This window comes from Nilaparvata lugens, chromosome 8 (assembly GCF_014356525.2).
Source record: "Nilaparvata lugens isolate BPH chromosome 8, ASM1435652v1, whole genome shotgun sequence".
Lineage (NCBI taxonomy): Eukaryota > Metazoa > Arthropoda > Insecta > Hemiptera > Delphacidae > Nilaparvata > Nilaparvata lugens.
The window spans coordinates 17,371,129-17,395,708 of record NC_052511.1 but is presented as its reverse complement, the minus strand read 5'-3'; the positions used below and the strand labels follow the sequence as shown (position 1 = coordinate 17,395,708).

Below are 24,580 nucleotides of genomic sequence, written 5' to 3'. Positions count from 1 at the left end.
TGACGATTGACTTTATCAAACTTTATCTAAATTATCATATTTAAATTGTCCGGAAGTCTTCAGTTACTCATATAGCGGCCATTTTGCTTTTTTCACTTATTATTTTTTCTCTAAATAATGGTTAAACATACGAAATTGTAACTTTGCACATTCATTTACAACTAGTCAAAGCTACACAAAAATGCTAATTTTTCAAGTTCATAAAACAAAATGGCGGCAATTTAAAATTTCGTTTCTTGATTAACTCAGAAACTGTTGGTTTTACAAAAAAATTACAAAAATAATTTTTTAGTGAATTTAATCACCTATTGATTGGTACTTAATTTTATTATATTGAACGAATATTAACTGATAGGTAACCACTGAAAGTCTGTTGCAGTGCACACCAAGGCATGCTGATAAGAGTCGCCTCAATGATGCAAAAATCTCTATTTGCATTGCATGTTAATAGTAAGCGATTTTAGGTTATTTCAAACAATGAAAAACGTTACATAACCCTCTAAAGGTGTGTCACCAACCACGAAATCTGCCATATCTCAGTCAATATTGGTCCAATCTTAAAAAATCAAGAACCTAACCATTCGTTAGGTAATTGAATCTACTGAAAAAAAGTTATTTCTGTATTTTTTTTGTAAAACCAACGGTTTCTAAGTTATTAAAAAGGAAAATTTAAATGGCCGCCATTTTGTTTCATGAATTTTAAAAATTATCATAATTTTCTGGAAGCTTTGTCTAGTTGTTATAAATGATTATGCAAAGTTTCAATTTCGTATGTTTAACCATTATTTAGAAAAAAATAATAAGTGAAAAAAGCTATGTGAGTAACTGAAGACTTCCGGACAATTTAAATATGATATTTAGATATGTTTCTTACCCAGGAACAATGCCCTAGAGCATTGGTAGAGAGTTCGTAAACACTCTGTATATGAGTTTCAAAATTTGGGAGAGGAACATTTTGCGGTGATCCTGTTGAATCTCTCCCAATCATTGACTTGATTTTGTTCAGAAATAAATTGAAAAAGTCACATACTAGGATACTAGAGAAGAAAGCTTCAAGAGTTTTTCTCCTAGACTTGCTTAGTGGAATGACTAAATAACAATAAAGATTGGAAATTCATTCAATAAAACAATATATCATTGTCTGACATTTCATTGCATGATCATTTTTATGTGAGGAATTTTATATGCATTATACACCATCTGACCTTGGAGAGTAGAACAACACTGAGATAAATTTAACTCTTACGAATTTTCCTTGAGGAAACCTATCGAAGATTGAGATATAAAAATTTGCATCAACGTATCTTAGCAATCCAGTGGATGGATGAAGCTCTCAATTTTATAGAAGATCTAATTGGATGTTATTGCACTTATTTGAAGAACAGAGCGTGAACTATGTTTACCTATTTGAAAAATTCATCTATCTGATTCTTTCCCTGCTTAAATAGATTATAAGTGAGCACCTTAGTAATCAAAAAGCAGACCAAACAAGAGGCCTACATTACACTCATTCCAACATCATAAAAGAAAAAACTCAAGATATGCAAGAGTTCATGATAAGTCTTTCAAATCTTGATATTCCAATAATATAAATCTGTGTACAAGTGGAAGATTAAATACTATTTCCTATTTGATTCAAGATTTGTCAAGCTTGTACTCTTTTCATGGAACAATATCGTTCTGTATTCTTTGTATTTATTTCAATACTCTTATCCAGTTCATATATTCAGATATGTAATAAATCTGATTTCTCAAGAATAGTGCCAGCGGAGAAATAATAAATCTGATGAAACACCTGTCTGTTTTCTCCCTATATGAATTTGAATAAATAAGAAGTGATTAAAACAGTGCACACTCGATTTTTCATGTGTGCTTTGTTCATTGAATTGTTGAATGCTTCCAACTGCATTTGTTGCTGAACATCAGCACTGAGTATCGAACCAAGTTGGTTCTGAAACGCAGTTAATGACGATTTGCAGCTACTCAAATAGGCAAGTCTATTTCAGGCACGCCCACATGATAACTGAACATTAACCATGCACTGAGAATGTGAACAAAAGATGTATGTGGAAACACAGTGTATAGACTACTGCAGAGTTATTGGAAAATACGACTCCATGCACAGGGATGCTAATAATTATACGGAGTTACAGAAACTGTTAAATGAGTTGAGTAAAATGCAAGAAAATAATTAAAGAAGCCATAAAATAGTTTCACAATACGTTTAACAAACGTAAAAACGTTCAACAAACGTAAAAAATGTTTAACAACATAAAAACGTTTTACAAGCAGAACTCAAGGAAAAGAAGTTGAAAGAAGAGTAACCTGATTTGTGTAATGCAACGAATAGAGAACCTATGTAAAGAACTATAGTGAGGTCCACGTTATGATGGCAGTGGAGAAAGATGGGAGAACAGCATTGCCGATTCTCTGCCTTGCCACTGCCTTCTATTGTGTATAGCTGATACCGGTATATCTGATGTAATATTAGTTGTTCATACTTGTTTAATATAATCAATCAGGAAAATATATTTTCCAGTGTTTGAATGATGAATTCCCTTGATTCAGATTACATAATTAAAAAAAAGATCTGGCAACATTTCGGAGCTAGAAAAAGATAGCGCTATCTGCTTTGTTGAATGATAGACAAGGATAGCAACACTAATGTTGAACAAATACTCCCAATATAACGTGGACCTTTTTTTATCTTGATACTCATGTTTTCTCTGTGGTAATGCCAACAGGAAATATCAACAGAATGTTTGAGTAATGCTTACGCACAAGGGAATTGAAAAAAAAACACATCACCCGCAATAAAAAAATAAGCGGATTTTGAGATCAAACTTAGTTTGAAAAAAATTGATTGAAGTAAACTTAGTAAAAATAAGATTTAGTTTGGAGTAAACTTGATGAAAAGTAAATTTAGTTTGAAGTAAACTTCTTTCAAAGTAAACTCAGTTTGAAGTAAACTGAATCGGAAGCATACTAGCGTACTAATGGTGGAAAACACCCATTAAATTTTCGAATGTTGGATAAGTTACGGTGGTAAACTGGGGCACACCTATCAAATAATGCCCCACCTATAACGACCGGAAGTGTATGTTGACAGAACAAACTCCACTCATCCTATATTGTCAAATATCATATTCCAGCTTGAAAATTGAACTTGGATAATTTCTAAATAATAAGATAAAGTACCCAAGAACTTGTGGAAAATTAAAATTCCCACATATTATTGTATAACCAGCATTATACATTTTAAGCACAAAGTAATGATCAGCGTCTTTTTTTCTGTTCTCTAGAGGATTTTGATCTCTATCTTGCTCTATTTTTGGAAAAAGTAGAGTGAAGCACGTTAAACATCTCCTTCTCTTTGTTCAACTTCAACTCAGCTGCTTGAAAAATCGTACAAAATTTGTCAATCAATTCAATTAAATTGTTATAAGATTAGTGCGATTCACTTAATTTTTCATTGTTATAATAAGTACAATACAAGTTATATTATGTAGACATGTAAACTAATTAAAAATAAATTACAAGTATACTGGATCATCAGTTTTTGAAGAAAGCTTCTAGCTTAGATTGAACCATAGAGAAAGAAATAATGCTGAGAGAATGGAGAAGATTGAAATAAAAATGTCTCATCATTCGTTTATGACAACACTGAACAAATCAATTTTCAAGAATGTCATATATTTTGTCAGTTTTTCTTTCTATTACTGTATTTCATAATGTTTTTCCTTGTTAATTTTTTCGTCTATCTGATCACACTACTGGAAACCATAGAGAAACAATAGCGTAAACAAACTTACGCTATTGTTTCTCTATGTGGAAACGTGATCGGTAAAATTTCCAAAATACTATTTAAACAAATTATATATGTTATGTAGAATTAGTCCATAGTTATGCAATACTTCAGAGACTATGCAAAATCATACGACAAATTCAGAGCTGTTAATTGTTTCATTGATTGCGTAATAATTTTCTCAAAGCAGTCTACGAATTTTCTTACCATGTAAGGCATAATGGGTCAGCAGTAGCTACAGTTGGAATTAATACATTCCTACATGCTTTGGAGCTTGTTTCATATTTAATCTAAAATACTTAATTGTAACCACATATATTACATAATTTGGTAGGAAATAAATTCATTTATTCATTTGTGATTCTAGTTCAATGAATATTGAATATCCATTCATATATTATATTCAAATTCTCAATCTATATATGTAAAAGCGAAATGGCACTTACTGACTGACTGTCTGACTCACTCACTCACTCACTCGCAGAACTAAAAATCTACCGGACCAAAAACGTTCAAATTTGGTAGGTATGTTTAAGAGGCGCACTAAGAAATCTTTTGTCAATAGTTTAACTCTAAGGGTGGTTTTCAAGGGTTTGAAGTTCGTCTTTTAGCATGTATATTCTTCGTTTAGTCTGGACCCCCGACTGGATCGTCCTACAAATGAAAAATGCAGGCGAACGAAGCGAGCCACCTTGCTAGACGGATATGGCGAGCGAAACGAGCCTGACGGCTAGTATTGAATATTTCAACATTGTTCTGGCTTACTCTTACTATTAAAAGACTTCATTGAGAGAATACAAAAAGCTTTCAATTGAATATCATGGATTATTGAATCTATACAGCCCATTCCCTCAAGTTTAAAAATTGGTATTATACTCATATTTGAAATTAATGATGAGTCTGAGAAATATAATTGGCTGAATAAGATGACTATTTGATCAGCTTGTTCCTTCCAACAAATAAGTATTCTCAGTTGAAATCAGAAATACATGACCACCATTTCACCTCAATAAAATCGAAATCCATTTGAACTGATTTCAGAATATTTCCAGTAATAATTCAGACATAAGCTGAATATTAAGAATCTTATCAGCTTCTTTTTCAGCTATTAAGAATCTATTCCAAGTTGGGGATTATAAAATATAAGATATTGGTCTTTAGTGTTAATTTATAAAAAATAAATGAAAAATATTATTTCCTTATAACTAACTATTGTACTACGTTGAAGCGGTTTTAACAGTGTACTACAAAGAGCACAGGAAACAGTTGTTGGTCTTATCATGGCTTTCATGTTTTTTCATGGCTTATCAAAGTATTTCACTGTTGGTTCCTTTGAGTATTTAATTTCCTATATTATAAATTTCCTCATTTTCAACTTTCTAATACAACATTGCAACGATAAGCACTGCAATATTCTTTCATAAGCCAATTGCAAATCAACTAGAACGTTTTCCTCTTCCTTATCCTTCTCCTCCTTTCCTCCTCCTTATCCTTCTCCTCCTTTTCTTCTTCTTCTTCTTCTCCTTCTTCTTCTTCTTCTTCTTCTTCTTCTTCTTCTTCTTCTTCTTCTCTTCTTCTTCTTCTTCTTCTTCTTCTTCTTCTTCTTCTTCTTCTTCTTCTTCTTCTTCTCTCTTCTTCTTCTTCTTCTTCTTCTTCTTCTTCTTCTTCTCTTCTTCTTCTTCTTCTTCTTCTTCTCTTCTTCTTCTCTTCTTCTTCTCCTTCTCCTTACTTCCTTTTATTATGCTTTTACTCCTTATTTCAGTTCTCCTACTCCTGCTCCCCCCAATCACTCGTCCATCGTTCCCTCTGCACCTCCACTTATCCACTCACCCCTATCCTCTCACTCCTCCTCCTCCTTCTCCTTCTCCTTCTTCTCCTCATCCTCTACATTTTTTTTTCAAAGTTTTGCCGTCAGAATGAACATTGACTGACAGGATGATAAAGGAACAGCGGAAATAGTCGATAAGATAACAATATTTCTGTCAATACTGTTGATTACTCAACTATCTACGTACCCCTTGATAATTACGAAGAAGTTGAAAAACAGTATTTAAAACTATGTCATGATATATGATATTACATGTTCAGTGTGAGAAAAGCGTTGGATAGTGAGGTATATGATTACAAAAAGGTAGATGACACTAATTTCCAGAAATGATATTTCATTTAAAAGTTCTGAAAGTCAGAAAAGAAAACTTAAGTAGATTATGCAAATGACATGAAGCACATAAATTTAACCTCTTTACCGAATTAACTCTGTATACAAGAAAACTCAATCTAACTTCATGAAACATATTACACTCAATTGATAATATTTCAGACAGTAATTTTATTTATTTTTCATTTATGTTTTGGTTTTATGATCCCAAAGAGGTACCATATCATTAGATATTAAACAATGTGGTTGTGAAGGAGATATTGTGGTATAGATATCCATATTGGCTGAAAACGACTTGATTTATGGTCCAGCACAGATTTATTAAAACAATTTAAATTTTTTATTTTGGTTGCTACACAATTATTATTAATTACTAGTTAACTTGAAGCTTAGACATTGAGAAGCAGTATATGAAAACGTAGTGTGACTGATATCCTGTGATAGGTCATTAGCTGTTGACCAATGAAGGTTGAGATCTACTGCCATTGGCTGAGACTAGACATAATATGTGGCAATGACAGTAGAGCTCAACCTTCATTGGTCAACAGCTAATAACCAATAGTGCTCCACACACACACACACCGTATGCCCACACCGCACTGCTGCTCAATTTTCAAGCTTTCATTTCACTTTCGAGATTGAAAATGCATAATGGTGAAACAACCGAGACTAGTATCTCAAATTCTTTCATTAAATCAGTGTTTTTGACAATATCAAGTTGTTTTCATTCACCATTAACTTTGTTGGCCAATTGGATATTATGTGTTTGGATTATTCTAGGTTCATGTAGATACTGTATTTAACTATAGTATTTTTTCTAATGATTCGGAAATTCTGGTTTAGGAGGCTGGTTTCGGAGATAACAGGCGATTAATTACTGGAAACTATAGTAACAGTATAGATTCGTAATATTCAAATAAAATTTTATTAAACAAAAAAACATGATATGAGTAAATTTAAAATATTAAAAAGGGAAGTGACTGAAATATATCACAAAATACTGAAACGTGATATAGAACAAAAAATATCCTCCATCATAGTCTGCACTGTTTAATTTCATTTAATCAATTTTTCATCTCTCAAACTAATCAGCAGCAGACAAAACATGAACCGTTGTCTCCTATCGCGCGGTTACTTGCTCATTGTTTGCGAAATTCGTGCGATGAAGCAGTGAGTTGAAACTTCGCTGAATAAATAAATAGAGCACGAGTGATTCGAAGACAATGTATCTTACAAGACAATGTCGCATGGCAGACAATGCTGCAGCTCCTAGATCAATCAGAACCTAATTACAAACTCCAGTCTCCATCATTAGTCAGTGGGATACTTATCAAAATTCAATTCAAATATATACTGTAAGAATATGAATGATAATGATAAATGAACAATTATTATCATCAATTGAAAAGAAAATCATATCCTAGTCACAACACTGCTTCAGGCATTGAAGAATACAGGTACAGGAATAGGCTACATGCACGGAAACACAGTAAGAGGAGAATGAGTTTTATAAAGTTCTAATATTAATCAATTCATGGATAAAGAATAATGTAAACAGCAATGAATAATGTGATGTAATTATTACAATGATGAATAATGTTATTCATCAATAATTAATAATGTAAACTAAATTGACATTTTGATGAGGAATGATCTGATTTGAAATGATCTGATAAGAAATGATGAAAGTATTTCAAATATGAATTGATTTTACTTCATCAAAGAAGACCTCCGTACCAAGCTTTGATAACAGAAGTTGAAATTATCATCAACGTATTTCCTCAACCTCCATCGTAGGGTGTTTTTCAGATAACACGTCGGCTTTACCAGCATTATTTTGATGAGAGCTCAAGAGTTGAGTTTGAGAGCTAAGCACTCAAGATATACAGGAAATTTACCCATCTTGAGTGGATAAATAATAAAAATGACTATAAACTCACTATAATTCGCATCCTGAACGAAACTCTCAATGACGCATAGAGGATATAAGTAGATTCATAATGATATTTGTTTATAGTTTCATTATATCTGGAGAATACTTTGAATTATTGTGAAAAGAGTTATCAGCGATGCTATTTCTAGAGAAGAGTAAAATTGATATCCAAAGCAAAAATCTGTTCAACTGAATACGAAGATGAAATATTTCTAAAAAAACCACCCATTGAGCAGTCTTATTTTTCTATCCAATTATACATAATTAGATCATGCATAATGAGATCATGTAATGATTTACTGTATAATGAGATCATGTTGGAATTGCTTTTCTCAAACACAGCTCCTACTCAATTCACCAGTTGAGTTCACAGGAGTGTTTTTCCCAACAGTTTCAATACATTGATCAATTTCCTAATGTTTTACTGTATGATGGGATAATGTTGGAATTGTTTTTCTCAAGCACAGCTCCTACTCAATTCGTCAGTTCAGTTCACAGGAGTGTTTTTTTACTACAGTTTCAATACAGAAATATTGATCACTCTTATTTTGTAAAATAACGTTCTCGAGAAAATTGGTAGTACAGTATTAGGAAACCGCAGTCTCAGAATATTTCAGATCTATGTGGAAAACATAATATTTGAAGCAGATAGTAAATAAATCTCTATTTTGTTCCCAACAAATGATTTCCCGATGGTAGTTTTCCAAGCGTTCTTGGAAATAAGTAGGATAAAAAGAAAATGCTCCGTTTAATTTCTTGAAAACCACAACTCCTAAGCTTCGTTTGTCTCTCGCATTGTGAACTACTGAAGCCATAGTACCGAATCTCTGATGGGAGTTTTGCAAGCATTCGTGGAAATAAGGAGAATAATTAGTAGATACGATTATTTTCTTGAAAGCCATAACTTCACGTTTGCTTCTCGTACTGTAAACTACTATAACCATAGAGTACCGGATAGATATAGTACTAAGAGTTCGATTTCATGCGAATTTTGGCACTAGGTTGTGAAGAACGAAGATATAGTACGAAGTTAAATAATGGGTAAGTAAGCTTTTGATGCACTCTAGTTTGAATCTTCCAAGCCCCATTAACTTCCCATTGCTTTGTTTTATGAGTTTCCAACTCTTCATTTGGTTCTAGGTCAGGAGCATTGTATTACGATTTGCATTGGTTAATCGTAGATTATTTTAAAGTTCGGTTAAGTTTATTTTATTCAGTAAAGTTTATTCAGTTGTAAACTCTGGGATATTTCTTAAGTAGACTTCTTGAAGAAATTGAAGGGTCACGTCAAACTTAGAAACTTTATATAATTCGATTGAAGAAGGAGATTTGAATTATTGTAGTGTAACGTTTTGCGTTCTGGTTGGCTATCATCTCAAATTTGAATGATTGTCCCACTTTTGTACTAGGAATTTCAATGTATCCATTGTGGAGTACGGTACTTAAATGATATTTCAATGTAAAGAAAGAGGTACGGTACCTTTTTCTATTGTCGTAATTATTGATCAGTAAGTTTCCAATTATTCTACTTTTTCTGCTCCGTTTTGTCTTCCCCTTCCACACTTTCTCACTCCTTCCCCCCTTAGTATTTCTCTCTTCCTTATCACACTTCTCCTCCTTATGTTTCTCTCTTTTCATAATAGGAGTGTTACTATTTTGTTAATTATTACCAGTGTTTGCTAAAGGTCTTGTCAGACTTGGCAATGTAAGGTGTATTAAATAAGTGTCCAATATAGAATATCTCTCTTTCTTTCTCTCTCATGCTACTTTATTACTTCTTCTTCAACTTATCTGCTCGTTTTCTTTTGTGATTCTCATAAGTTCTTCTTCTTATCATTGTATTACTCTTCCATCATTCCGTGGAATGTTTCATCATGTTAAGAACGGTAGGCCTAATTTTCTAGCTAGAACGTTTCCAAAACCATCCAATATTGGAGAACGTTTCTCTGATACTACAGTAGGTTATCATGAAAGACAATAGAAATAGATAGAAGTAATAGAGGGATTACACATGTATTACCTTTGGTATCGTATTATCAGTCGTTAATGTAATAGCAGAGAAAATGCAAACGTACTTAGTTTTATCAAATCAAAATAGAAGAAGCTGAATAGAAGAGTCGTCTAATTTTGTGGTAATAGTATCAAAATTCTGGGCGATCCCATATTTGAAACTCAATTCATTGACGGAGCAGACAAATTTGGAAAGTATTCACAGGAGAGAGGAAACGCAAAGCCTATCAATAATTATTGTTGTTGCCTCTATTGAACTTTGCTATTATTTATAAGCAAATCCAACCTATCACGCGATTCGATGGCTTCAACAAGTGTTGTCCGAGAAGCATAAAGAATATGCGTCTGATTACAAGACAGTTGCTGTGATTGAGGTGAGCTGTTTTTATTGTTGTTGTGAGTAGTGTGTGTGTATGTGTTATGTGTATGTACTATCTATTGCAGTATTGTTGTTCCCAACCTTTGTATGCTTGTTGACCCATCTTAGGATGTATTTTCATCTCCTCTTAACTGTAATATATTTTGATGAACACGTTCATCATATAGATATGGGAAATTCATTCAAACTCCTGGAAATCCTCAATGTTATTTTTCCCAATTTCTAATAGTTTCTGAATATCATTACTATTCAGTCCGGAGAGTTTGGAATCTTCTTCAATTTTTTTGGTTTGGTAGATTTCCAGTTCTGTTGATGAATTAATGAGTTAAATGATTTCATCTCAATGAAATTATGAATCAGTTCAATCAATGAGTTACACATGTTCAGTATCATATTGTAACTTATATATTTTTCATATTTAGGTTAGAATTTTTTGAGTAGTTATGAAGGTAGTTATCCATACTGAATGAAAATACTAGATAATTTCCAACCACAGATTTATTAAGAAACGAGATACTGGTGTCAGTTGTTACATCATTATTAATCTCTCGTAAACTAAAACTACAAGTGGGCCTATGGAGCAGCAGTATCCTATACTAAACGAGCAATTTCTGTTTATATGTTTAGATGTTTATATATCTGTATGTGACCGGATCTCGGAAACGGCTCTAACGATTCTCACGAAATTTGGAACAAAGTAGGTTTATTGTTTATGAAAATTCGATTGCACTAGGTCTCAACCCTGGGATAACTCGCTGAAGGACATTAACAGGATAAATACTTCCTTGGAAAAACAGCTGGAAATTTTGTCGTCTGTCGACACCGTAATGGAAGTGAGTGGAAGAGTGCATGTGTGGGATCATTCAGCTGATCTCACGAGAAGAAAAATTCAGCAAGAGAAACTTATTTTCGTTTATTTCTCTTTTTTTTAGAAAACATGTTTACTTCAGAAAGTCCAAAACAGTAACTAGATGCTGTTAGTGTAGAATGGTACATAGTATATTAACAAATATTGTAGCAAACATAGTATATCACCAATAGCAGTGCTCGATCGTTAGTAGGAATACTGCTGCTCTATAGGCCTACCTGTAGTTGTAGTTTTCCAGAGATTGATAATGGTGTAACAACCGAAACCAGTAACTAATTTTTTAAATTAATCTATGGTTGGTCAATATCTTGTATTTTTATTTAACGCTATCTCTTTCTCGCTTTGCTCTGTTTCCAGATCGTCTTTCAACAATGTAGAATTAATAATCAATTAACCAAATATTTCATCTTAATTATGTAAATTCATTATGAAATTATTGAAATATATGATTTATTGCTTGATAAAATATAATAGATTATTTTAAACGAGAATGAACAGTTAATATTACATTCATAAACTTTTATCAGCTACCGTTCATAGAAGGCATTGACAAGACAGAGGTTCGGCAACGTTGTTATTCTATCTTTCTCCACTGCCGTTATAACGTGGACCTCACTATAACAATGTTTCATCCTCACTAGACACAATTCTATACATCTAACAATTTCATCCTATTTTTTATAAATCTGTAGTCGAACTATATACAATCTAGTCTTTTTATTTGAGAATGAAATTGTTAGAGTTCTGTCATAGAGAAACAATAGCGTAAGTTATGCTATTGTTTGTGTTATCCTTATCCTTAAGTTATCCTTATGCTATTGTTTCCTTATGGTTTTGTCTAGTGAGGTTGAGATTGACAGAATCCTGTCTAGTGAGGATGAAATTGCGTTTTCGCCCCACTTGGATGTAATGAGCTGGTTTTCGTGCGTCATATGGAGGCCGAAAATGACTGTTTTCTGACCAGGCCGGTAAAAGTTTTACGGCCCTAGGGCTGTAAAATAACCTTGAAGTCAGCTGATTCTGATTTGATGTGAACGTGTTTACAAAATGGTTTATGAAACGGAATCAGTTTATGCTTCTAGAGTTGAATAAGTATTCAGCAATAGGATAATATCATTTTATTTGGATGAATAGATTTATATATTATAAATTATTCAAATTCGATTTTCAGAGTAGGATAGAACTTCTAACCTAAACTTCCGAAGTCAACGACAACAAGCATTGTTGACGTTGACATTCAGATTCGCCAAATTTCAGTGCTAAAACAGCTGATCAAAAAATTTTTCATTATTTGTGTTTATTATTCAAGAATCAAAACATTTATAATAAAATCATCTTATTGTGAATTGGAAGAATAAAAAGTTTAAACTCAACCTCTTACATAATTGAACATGATCTTTTAGGTTATTTAGACAAATCAGAATAAAAAATAAAAATACTTGGACAATTTCCTGATATTCAGATTACCTCAGATTTGCTAGAGCTATGACCTTCCTTTGCTTTCGGAAGTGCCTAATAAACAATAAATTATTCTCATATTTATATTGTTTATTTTTCTGTGTGGCGAAAAATAACGTTCTCACCATGGGCAAAAATGTGTTTCTGGCTCTCAATCTTTTCTAGTCCTCGGCCTACGGCCTCGGACTTGAAAACCGATTTCGAGCCAGAAAAGTCTCATTTTCGGCCCTAGGTGCGAAATATACTATTTCGCCCCACTTGGATGTAATGAGCTGGTTTACGTGCGTCATATGGAGACCGAAAGTGATTTTTTTCTGACCAGGCCGGTAAAATTTTTACGGCCCTAGGGCTGTAAAATAACCTTGAAGTCAGCTGATTCTGATTTGATGTGAACGTGTTTACAAAATAGTTTATGAAACGGAATCAGTTTATGCTTCTTGAATTGAATAAAGTTTTTGCAATAAGATACTATCATTTCATTTGGATGAATGAAATACAAATGAGATATTATAAACTATTCAAATTCAATTTTCAGAGTATAATAGAATCTAACCTCAAACCTCCTAGTAAAGAGTTTATCACGGAACATGGTGGATAAACGGAATCATTTTATGCTTCTAGAATTCAATAAAGTATTCTGTAATAATATCCTATCATTTTATTTGGATGAATAAAATACAGATAAGATATAAATAAACTATTCAAATAATTCGATTTTCAGAGTAGGATAGAACTTCTAACCTAAACTTCCGTTGACATTCAGATTGGCCAAATTTCAAGTGTGCTAAAACAGCTGATCAAAAACTTTTAATTATTTGTGTTTTAAAAATAAATTAAAAAAATTATAATAATATCATCTTATTGTCATTTGGAAGAATAAAAAGTATAAATTCAACCTCTTACATAATTCAACATAATCTTTTAGGTTATTTAGACAAATCAGAATAAAAAATAAAAATACTTGGACAATTTCTTGATATTCAGATTACCTCAGATTTGCTAGAGCTATGACCTTCCACTTTTGCTTTCGGAAGTGCTTATAATAGACAATTATTCTCATATATATTATATTGTTTATTTTTCTGTGTGGCGAAAAATAACGTTCTCACCATGGGCAAAAATGTTTTTCCGGCTCTCAATCTTTTCTAGTCCTCGGCCTACGGCCTCGGACTTGAAAACCGATTTCGAGCCAGAAAAGTCTCATTTTCGGCCCTAGGTGCGAAATATACTATTATAGTTTGAGACATCTTCCAATTCAATTCTAAACTGCTCAGAGAGAGAGGAATATGTTATATTCCAATAAAATTTGATAGAAGATCGGAGCTGATTCAAGGTCAATGAATGAATGACACTTGAAACAAGCTGCAGATGAATGGAAACAATTAAAGCGCGAATTGAAATGGCAAGTGAAAGTTAATACTCTTGATGGGTACTGTTACTATTCAACAGTAGAACTGAGGAATCGAAAGTTGTAATAATTTTCTCTTGCAGAAGCTCTACTGTTTCTCAAAGTAAATTATAAGTACTGTACGTTCAGTCAAGTAAGTTCAGTCATGAATCATGAATAAACATAATATTCATGAGCATGGTGGGCCTACAAATTACGAACAGCTTGTCAGCCAATCGGTCCACCCGTATCACCTTATCACTTACTAAGATATCGCTCGCTTCCTGTGACCTGTATTGAGCCAGCAAATATTCTCAATAAAATTACAGTATTTTGAATATTATCGCATATGTACTTGAAATAAGAATAACGAATGGTTACACGTTCCCTCTAAAACATGAATTCATGAATACAGTAGGTCTGACTGGAAAATTTAAAGAACCAATTGAATTGATTGATTCATTTGTCAAGTTTCGGATTTTTATGAATGAGTGGTTTCAAAATGTAGGCTACATACACATCAAAAACTATAAGCGCTCCGCTTCATAATATAACTTAAAGTCAAGCATACAATCATATCACACCACTAAATTTCTCACTTTCAAAACAAGTTAAGATTAGAAGAGATGGAAATACTCGTGTTTAGAATAATAAAAACAGTTGAACAATAAAAGCTATTTTGAGTTGAGTATGACTTTCAGATTTTAAGTATGAGCTGAGTCTTCAAAGATATTTTCGAGAGCTGATTGCTTTATTGAATGTAACAACTGTTATTGAGCGTTACTTTCAATACAATTATAATATACTTTCACATTTTGAAATTGTGTGTTCCTTTGTAATTCTAAACTCTTTTTCAAATGTGTGATTCGTTCACTCTTATCAAAACAGAGATTAACATACCGCTCAAAAATGACTCCTAAAACAGAACAAATTCTTGTTACTATAATATTCTCAATGTGTGGCCACCTCAGTTATAGTATTTTCATTTTAGATCTTCAGCTAGACATTATTTATCATTTCTATACTTGAAACAGATATTTTCACTGAAGATAAGACCAAAATGAATTATTATCGACTATGCTATCATAGTGGAATACAAAACTAAACCTTCTTTCGGTGATCAAATACTTAATTTATTATAGGAGTAACTGATAAAAATTAAAGAGTAACTGGTCGCATGAGAAAAATATAGATTTTGTCCAACCCAATAACATAATCATTTCATATTCAAAATCAATGCTCATAAAGCTGTGACCACACTAAACAAATGTTCGACAAACATGTTTGTTGAAAAAGTTTGGGCAAATTTTATTATGTTTGACAAACAATGTTTGCCCGTGGCCAGTGTAGACGCGTCACCAAGCAAAATATTTGTAAGTGGGAAGAACAGGTTTTATGTTTTACAGCTGAAAACGTCTGGAAAAACAGTAATTTTTGTCTCGCATACAACGACTGTCCAAACTTTTTTAAAATGTTTGTCCCTGAGCTCCTCAACAAACATGTTTGCCGAACATGTATGTCGAACATTTGTTCAGTGTGGACACGGCTTTACAGAGAAAAATTTTAGGTTTTCAATGTGTTAACGAATTTTGGTTTCAATTCAAGTTTCTATGCGGTAATACATTTTTGAATTGGAATAAGTTCATGATTATGGAATATCAAACCTGTAAGAATGAGAAAATAATTGTGTTCTACTCACTCTAAATAATAAACCTGTTGAACAATACAGTGCACCTTCTTTTTCACTTGACACAGCTGTTCAGCACATTTTCGATTGTACAACATTAGGCTACACCATTTTTACCGGCGCGTTTTCGCTTATTCAACGGAATCCTCAAAAAGTAAGGTGGATGTTCACAGTTCACCGTCTCTGTTCAGTTTATGTACTAATTCTACCACGTTGAATGGAGCGCAGCTCTGAGCTCGGAGTTGAAAGTGCGAAACGCGCGCCTTTTCAAACTGAAAATTTCCCTTCAGAAGTGAAAAATTACCTCTGCGACTCAGTTGCACAAGTATTAATCTTCCCTCTGGGAAATTTTCTTTCCACTCCTTGTAACTTGTTGTACCATGTGGAAGAGCAAGGCTTTATCGAGTCTTGGTGCCTATTTTTATCTGTTGACGTTAACTGATAACAATATTGTCAAACGTTGAATCTGAATCATCTGGGACTCATTTGAGATACTGCAGATATGCTGTACAGTAACATTTTGTTTTCAGCTTTCTGATGAAGAATAACATTTGTACACAGTAAAATATGATTGTATTGGAGATAATAGTTGTTGATAACTTTCATCATTATTTGAAAAATACCTAGTCTACAATACCAAAAACATGTATTGCACTTTCAAAGTTTCATCCACAAATACTGTGTGTAGGATTTGGGAAAAAGGAGTGCTGTAGGGACGTAAATACCTACTGTCACTAAAGAAATTATTTAGAATGGATGGCAACATAATTATATCCCATTATTAAACTGAAAGTAAAACTATTCTTCCTCTAATAAAATAATTGTTCCTGTGAGTGAAGTGACAAGAGCGGTCCATTCCTGAGAAGACATTAAAAATCTAGTCTTAAAAAGGACGTTTCAGAGTCCTTTATTCAGAATACTTTCGTTTGACAAGATAGAAGATTGAAAGTATACAAGTTATAGTATACGGCGTACCGGTGCATACTGTCAAAAACATGCACTGCTGATAATAATAGATTGGATTCGGATTTTTTACAATCTTAAATAAAGTGAGCTATAATAAATAATTTCATTTGATTCGATCACATATATAATACATTGTTGGTCTCTCATTGCTGTATTGAAATCCGAAGTTTACCTCGTAAACTTCATCCATCTTCCCCATATCATATTTTTCAATTCGTCACGTAATAAATTATATAATAATATATTAATAAATACTGTATCACAATACAATTTTTATAACTTTCAGTACCTATTTCGATTCCAAACTTATTAAAATTCAATGAGAAGCAAATGCGAGAGTAAATGTTTGCAGTAAAAAATGTTGAAATTCTCGATACCGTTCTACAAACATTAGAGTTAGGGCGGTATGCAGATGCTCGGATTTAACTGCGTCCAGAGTAAACGCGTTTAAACTTGAACGCCGTTTAAACCGGTATGCTGAATAGAACGAATTGATCGTTTAGTTGAAAATAAAGGGCTTTATTGAAGCACAACAACAATATGAGTTGGCTGACTTGATACCTCATATATCCAATCAGAATTCAGGACCAAAAAGTTTGGTAAACAATGATAATTTTGACATTGATCTGATTTGGTGAGTATTAAGAGTTCAAAGACGTATAGCAGAAATGAATATTTAGGCACAGAGGCCTGTTAAATTTTAAATGTGATTAGATTCCACGAGAGCCAATCGAACCCTCCTAAGAAAAAAAAACCCTCTCCCGATTGGTTCTCGGGGAATTCAATCATGATTAAACTTTAACATGTTTTTGTGCAACAGGGAAGCAATAACAAATTATTTTCCACGCTCTTTGAAATTTTATTTTTTGAGATTCATTGAAACAGTCAGCATTGGTTGAAAGGGAAGCATTGATGAAATTTATGAGGGATGCTGACAGTTTAAAAATTTGGGAACTCAATACATTTATAAAGCCTCTGAATACATTGAAGAATACAGTTATGTCTTGATTATTTTTGTCAACTGTCTACTATCAATTATTATTAAACGAAAATCCTAATCCTAATCCTGTAGACTATCTACTATTATCTTCAAAATAAACCCAAAATATAATATCTGTACTATTTTGTAGAATATTATTTCAAATAATTTGAAATACTGGTTCACTACTCATCCCGTTTACGCATATTGCTAGTTTAAACGCGTGAATTTGGGTGTTCACTTTTGAACCAGTTTAAACGGCCTTTACTGGCTTTATTGTTTTAACAACTGATGGACTAGATGCAGTTAAAATCGAGCATCTGCATACGGGCCTTAGTTATTCATAAAATGTGACCAATTAAATAAAACAATATAACAACTTTTAGTAGACCTACCCTTTTATTAAAAACTTTATAGATAAACTTAAGATATTTCAATGACTAGTTTCGACCATCGGTTATTTTCAAGTTAAAATGCAAAAAAAGACAAGTTGATAGTACTCAACTCATAAACAAGCTTCTCAAAAAATGTCACGTTTTTCAAAAAAATGTGAAGATAATACTCAACTTGTTTATTTTTTAGATTTTAACTTGAAAATGACCAATGATCGAAACTAGCCCTTGAAATATTTTTGAGTTTTTAATGGAAGGGTACTAAAAGTTGTTATATTGTTTTATTTGAATCAAGTAGTTCATATAAGTGAAGTGATTTAATGTGACCAATGTAGCCAAACGACCTGACAACTTCTAAAGCGACCCGTCTTGTTGTGAAATTTGTCGTAGATATTGAATAAAGTTGATTGATTGCTAAACGAGCGTTTTTTTCAACGCGCGAACGCATCATCAAGAAAAGAAATAATGAAACAACTACGAGTAGCTGTAGATAGCACAAGCGTGTTCTCCCGCTCTAGAGCGGCCGCGTCATCAAGATCAATACAAGGTCACCAGCTGGTAGCCACTACAGGCTGACTATTTTCGAAGCTTGTTTTCACGCTCAGTTCCATGCCAGCTGGGCGGCAGTTAACACGCGGTCTACTCTCTCGCCATTTTGTTTTTTGTCTCGCTCCTTGTTTTGCTGTGTTGTTTTGTCAGTTGCTGTAACAAAACTAACACTGTAGAGAAAGAGAGAGAAAGTGATAGAGTAAGATTAAGAGTAGAGTTAGAGGGATAGAGTAAGATAAAGAGTAGATTGCAGTTAGAGTAGGTGCGATAGAGTGAAACCCATCACTCTCTCTCTCTCTCTCTATTTGAGCTGAGTGAAGACAAAATGATGGACATGCTAGATAGTGAAATGATAATTTCGGAAGTTCAGCGTTACCCGTGTGTTTATGACTACGACGATCCGGATTACAGGAATCAGAAATTAAGGAGGAACGCGTGGATGAGTATAGCCATGAACGTGGTGGGGGAACAATGGGACGATATGGACAAAGAAACTAAAGAGAGTATTGGTAAGTCATAACTTGGTCATTAATTCATAATGAGAAGTCGAATACCGGTAGTTGTTTAAAAGCAAATTTAAAAATTTGAATAAGAAGATAAAGTAGCAATAAATTTTTTTGGCTAGTTGAGTAAACTACTCTCCTATGAGTCCTATCTCCAGAGTCAGAGTTCTGGCCTACTGGGTCTGGGGTACTGGCCTTCTGGGTTACTTGGTTACTTCCTGAGTTCCTGACCTGAGTTCTTAGTTCTTACTTTTCTGCCCCTTCCCTACCCATACACCATTGATGGGAACATCTCTGGCCGAACTACTCATGATACAGAATGACGTCACTGCTTTTTACAATATTCCATTATTTGTGGAATAGGTTTCTGCATAGAGGGAAGAATGCTATAATATTGTATATAGTAATATACTACATGTATTATCTAATCTGTCTTGCCTATAGACGGTACAGAGTCACCCAATACGATAAGATACGCGTGTCAAAACAGTGGTTTCTGATACCAAACGTATCGATGTGATCTCGGTTTGATTCAAATATCTAAACATCATCATCATATTCTTCTTCTTCTTCAGCACCTCCTCCTCCTACTACTCCCTACTCCTCCTCCTCCTCATCCTATTCCTCCTACTCCTCCTCCTACTCTTCCTACTTCTCCTTCTCCTACACCTACTCATCCACCTCCTACAATCCTCCTCCTCCTCCACCACCATCTGCTCCTCCTCTTCCTTTCTTCTTCTCCTCCACCTCCTCCTCCTTTCTTCTTCACCTGTCTTCCTCTTCGGGGTTTGCTTTCATCTATTTTTTCACACAATGAGGAGAGTTCGATCTCTTCTAAAATTATTTACCAAATCTTTCTATTATTCCACAAAGTATAGGCTGTTATAATTTTCTACGGTATGTATAAGTGTGTTTCAATAAGCTGAAGATTTTTTGGAAATAGTAGTTGAGAGTCCAAGTAGAACCTAAAAGAGAAGAGAGCGATATAATGGCGTTTTCAGTTTCCAAATACTTGAACAAATTAATCATCATTAGGCTACAACTGATTTTGACTGTAGGCCTCTAAAGAAAAGATTATAATTCAATACACTTTTAGATTTAGTTTTATATAACAATTTGTAGTATTTCGTTGAAATTAATGAAAAAACAATATAAAAACCTGTAGTACCCAACATTTCAACTTGAAAATCACCAATATGTTCAAAACTAGTCGTTTTTATAATTCAATACACTTTTAGATTTAGTTTTATATAACAATTTGTAGTATTTCGTTGAAATTAATAAAAACAATATAAAACTTGTAGTAGGTACCCAAAACCCAACATTTCAAATTGAAAATGACCAATTGTTGAAACTAGTCGTTTAAATATTTTAAAGTTTTTAATAAAAGGGAACTGAAAGTTGTTACCTATTTTTTCTTATTAATTTGAATAAAGTAGCCCATATAAGTGAAGTGATTTTATTTAGTTGAGTATTTGTGTTATAAATGTTGCAGCAAAGGATGTTCAAAAGCGATGGAAGAGTATGAAGGATAGTTATCAAAAGTCACTGAAGGAAGAAAGCAAAAACGCTGATGGAAATGCCAAGAAAAAACGTTACGTCCATCACAAACAACTGAGCTTTCTCTTACCAGTTTTTAATCAGAGAAAGTAAGTGATACAGTTGCTATTTTTAAGTTGATCGATGCATATTATGTAATATACAAGGGTATATTATTAATGTATACCCTCCTCCCCTTCTCAGCTAACCTTCTCAATTAACCCATTTAATTATTTGATTTGAATTATTTAATTAATTTATTTTTTATTCATGCATATACATAATATACAACCCAGGTAAAGACAACATGAATGGAAAGCCATTCGAAGTTATATACAATTATTATTATAACCAGATATATTAATGAAGACAAGCGTTATATCACATTTTCAAAACATTCACATTTATATCACATTATATTAGCGTTATATCAAAGTTTTAAAACATAAATAACCTAACCAGTATCTCCATCGACTCAAATGTTCACTTTAGCTCATTAACAAAAATAACATTTTTACGTTTATTAAGAAATTAAAGTTAATCAACCAAAAAAACTCACAACAAAACCATTTAAAGTAGAGCACAGTATACTTATCATGTACTTTACATGTGACAGGAGGAGGTGGAGTGGGAGTTGTTGAAAATGTCCATGTTGAATGAGTCATGTGACAGGAGGAGGCTCCATAAGAGTAACCTCCGCAAACGTACTACGGGATATTATATTGTAATGGTTATAATTTTCAATCTATTGTAGTCAGAGGCGCCATTTAGGGGTGGCAGAGGGGGGCCTAGCCCCCCCTCCTCCCAAGGATCAGATAAGTAATGAAAATGCGGGTCTATCTACACGAATCCTTAGAATCTGATTTAATACTTTATTACTTATTTAATACTTATATTACTCATACAGATTTAATACTTTTTTTAAACAGCATTAGTATAATTCCTTCTACAGTATCAACAATGTACCAAAATTGCCTTGAAAGTATGGCTCATATGGAATCATAAAGAATATATATTTCTCTGTGGTGTAGTTGAAGTTTAAATATAGAATGGGTACAATTATTGATGAGGGCACAATAAGTGAGTTATTGCATAAATTTCAATGTGAGAATTAACAAGTTGCAAAATGTCACAGTGAGAGCAAAATAAAGGGCACAATCAGACAATTAAAAATGTATGTACACAGAGTTGGTGAGAATTATGGGAACAGGTTAATGCTTCTTTAGCTTTTCAACTGAAAGTTATTTTCCAATTAGAATATGATCCCTAATGAAATTGTTGAAATTGTCATTGTAAAAGAAAAATTATATTTTTGTGTAGTTGAGAAGTTGATATTGTGGTAATTATTCATATTGAATGAAAAAGACTAAGAAATTGTCAAAAAAACCTCTGATTTATTGATAATAATTAGAAAGAGTTTATCAGAGATTGACAATGGTGTAATAAACGAAACCGGTCTTTCTAATTATCTATATATATATAAAAGCGAAATGGCACTCACTCACTGACTGACTGACTCACTCACTCACTCACTCACTCACTCACTCGCATAACTAAAAATCTACCGGACCAAAAACGTTCAAATTTGGTAGGTATGTTCAGTTGGCCCTTTAGAGGCGCACTAAGAAATCTTTTGGCAATATTTTAACTGTAAGGGTTGTTTTTAAGGGTTTGAAGTTCGTCTTTCAGCATGTATATTCTTCTTCTCCCAATCTCTTAATTATAATTGAAATTTCCGTATCATATGTTACTATAGAACTATAATCTAGATAGAGTACCTCTTCGAAACAGTTGTTAACTGCCAACTAAATTAATAATTTTGTCAAGTTGACATTAAGTTGAGTTGACTTTGTTAGGTTGGCACCAAGTTGAAGATTTAAATGCATTTATCGCGGAAAAATTGATTGGGCACTGTTACTTCAATCCTGGGAATATTATATTTTACTAGCAGTCAGGCTCGCTTCGCTCGCCATATCCGTTTAGCCAGCCGTTTAGTCTGGACCCCCGACTGGATTGTCCTAACATATGATAAAAATGCCCAAATGAAAAATGCAGGCGAGCGAAGCGAGCCTGCTGATCTCATCCTTGGACGATCCAGTCGGGGGTCCAGGGGGCGGAGCCCCCTGGCTAGACGGATATGGCGAGCGAAGCGAGCCTGACGGCTAGTTATCAATAAATCAGTGGTTTTTTGACAATTTCTTAGTCTTTTTCATTCAATACGAAAAATTATATGTTTCCATGATTTTTAAGAAATCTGTTTCAGTGTATTCCTACTTAAGGGTCTCTCTTTAGGCTTATATTTCTAATAAATATTTCATGATTTATTTAATAACTAATAATGTATATGTTTGTATTGATACTTCAACCACATTTGTATAAGACTGGAAAAATGAAGCATATAATAATATCTTCGAATCTAAAATTTATGGGGGAGAACGAAGGACCCTCTATCCTTTGGGGTATTCCTTCCCCCCCCCTCATAACACATGGTTTTCACCCCCCCCCCAACAGTTTGGTGAAATGGCGCTACTGATTGTAGTTTAGACACTGTGTTTTCAAGGTAATATTCAAAAGACAAATACTTTTTGATGGAAAATGAGAGATGCATTATTTCTATTCACTCCTAAGGGGGAGCTTCATCATTAGTCTGACACCAGGGGTCTGTTTTCCAATGGTTGGAATGTATGACCAAAATGTTCACGAAAATTGGGTTTGATTTGGTCATTTAATTAGATCCGTCTTTTTTGAGATGTTTGGAAATTTCATGTTTACTATTATTCTGTCATGACGAAATAATCAATTTATTTATTAATGGATTTTCATTATTTTTCAGGGCAGAAAATACGAGTGGACTCGACGAAGATCATTCTGAGTCTATGCTTGAAGGAGAAATGATTGTACTCGATAATAATTTAGAGCCAGCTGTTACTGTGGAAAATTCGCGTTTGTCAAGAAAACGAAAACATGATCAGTTAGAGAATGGAAGGACGAAAGATTCCTACATACCGGTACAGTCTGCTCCTCGACTTGAAAATGCTGATCCCGATGAGATGTTCTTGCTATCCCAACTACCCGCTGTGAAAAGGTTGAATCAAAATGACAAAATGCACTTTCAGATTAAGTTTCTGCAACTTCTGCAGTCCTACAGTAAACATTGATATTGTGTAGAAAGAACACCTAGTTGTAAATACGATCAGAAAACGGCCAAATTTTCTACGCATTCCAGATTTTAAGTATAAAGACTGTATTGTATAAGACTATTCAAAAATCGAAGAAGTAGTCAAGTAGTACAGTAATATAATAGAAAAAGCATTCATGGAGCTTATGCTTTCTCTATGGTAGTACAACTTGTTAATTTTTTAGTTTTTTGTATACCGTACTATTATTTTCTATGTTGTATCACATATTTTATTAAATAAAGCTTACCATTGCGTAACAGGGAGCGAGTTTATTTTTTAGAGTAATACAATAAATTATTTCTCATGTTTACGTTTTTTTCTTTATTCCATCTTTCAGATTAGATACCTATTTTTTAAGAAGATATGGACATTCTCCAAATTCTCAGAAATTCCTAATAAATTGAGTGGTCATGCATGATTCTGTGATTTCTGGTTTTGGAACTAGAAATTAAAAAAAAGTGGTATTTGTCAAGTGTTTTTTTAAAAATTCTGGAAACTCACTACTTTCCTTTCACTCTATACAACTTATATAACTTGGAGGATTATAGTAATGATGTAAAAGTACAAATAATTCTGAACAAGATTCCATAGAAATTTTGAAATTTAATAAAGGGAGGGGGGGAATACTAGTAAAAATAGAAAATCATTTCCTACAGCCAAAATATTTTATAACTTTTCATATAACTTCTCAAGGCTTCCCTAACCAATCAAATCAATATCAACTTCATTAATTTCCTAGTGGGGAGGCGCTTATAAGGACACCTCAAGGATAAAAATTTCAAACACTA

At 33.2% G+C, this 24,580-nt stretch overlaps 2 protein-coding genes across 2 annotated transcripts in view; one reads left to right on the top strand and one right to left on the bottom strand.

Annotated features, from left to right (window-relative positions):
- Nucleotides 1-15,918, bottom strand: part of LOC111047583 — a 78,955-nt gene extending 63,037 nt beyond the window's left edge. Inside the window, exon 1 of the mRNA XM_039435080.1 lies at nt 15,698-15,918. The gene's annotated coding sequence lies outside the window, so the exon portion shown is untranslated. The remainder of the gene's footprint in view (nt 1-15,697) is intronic.
- A 2,708-nt stretch (nt 15,919-18,626) lies between these two features.
- LOC111047582 lies at nt 18,627-24,051 on the top strand. Its single transcript, XM_022333370.2, has 3 exons — nt 18,627-19,080; nt 20,570-20,723; nt 23,447-24,051. Exons 1-3 carry the CDS (start codon nt 18,897-18,899, stop codon nt 23,769-23,771), a joined length of 663 nt encoding a protein of 220 aa, XP_022189062.2. The 5' UTR covers nt 18,627-18,896; the 3' UTR covers nt 23,772-24,051.
- The last annotated feature ends 529 nt before the right edge of the window (nt 24,052-24,580 follow it).

Excerpts from the sequence above, each read along its gene's own strand:
- LOC111047582 (XM_022333370.2), top strand. The coding sequence starts at position 18,897 with ATGATGGACATGCTAGATAGTGAAATGATAATTTCGGAAGTTCAGCGT. Across the intron at positions 19,081-20,569 it reads AGAAACTAAAGAGAGTATTG|CAAAGGATGTTCAAAAGCGA; the intron begins GTAAGTCATAAC and ends TAAATGTTGCAG. Across the intron at positions 20,724-23,446 it reads CCAGTTTTTAATCAGAGAAA|GGCAGAAAATACGAGTGGAC; the intron begins GTAAGTGATACA and ends ATTATTTTTCAG.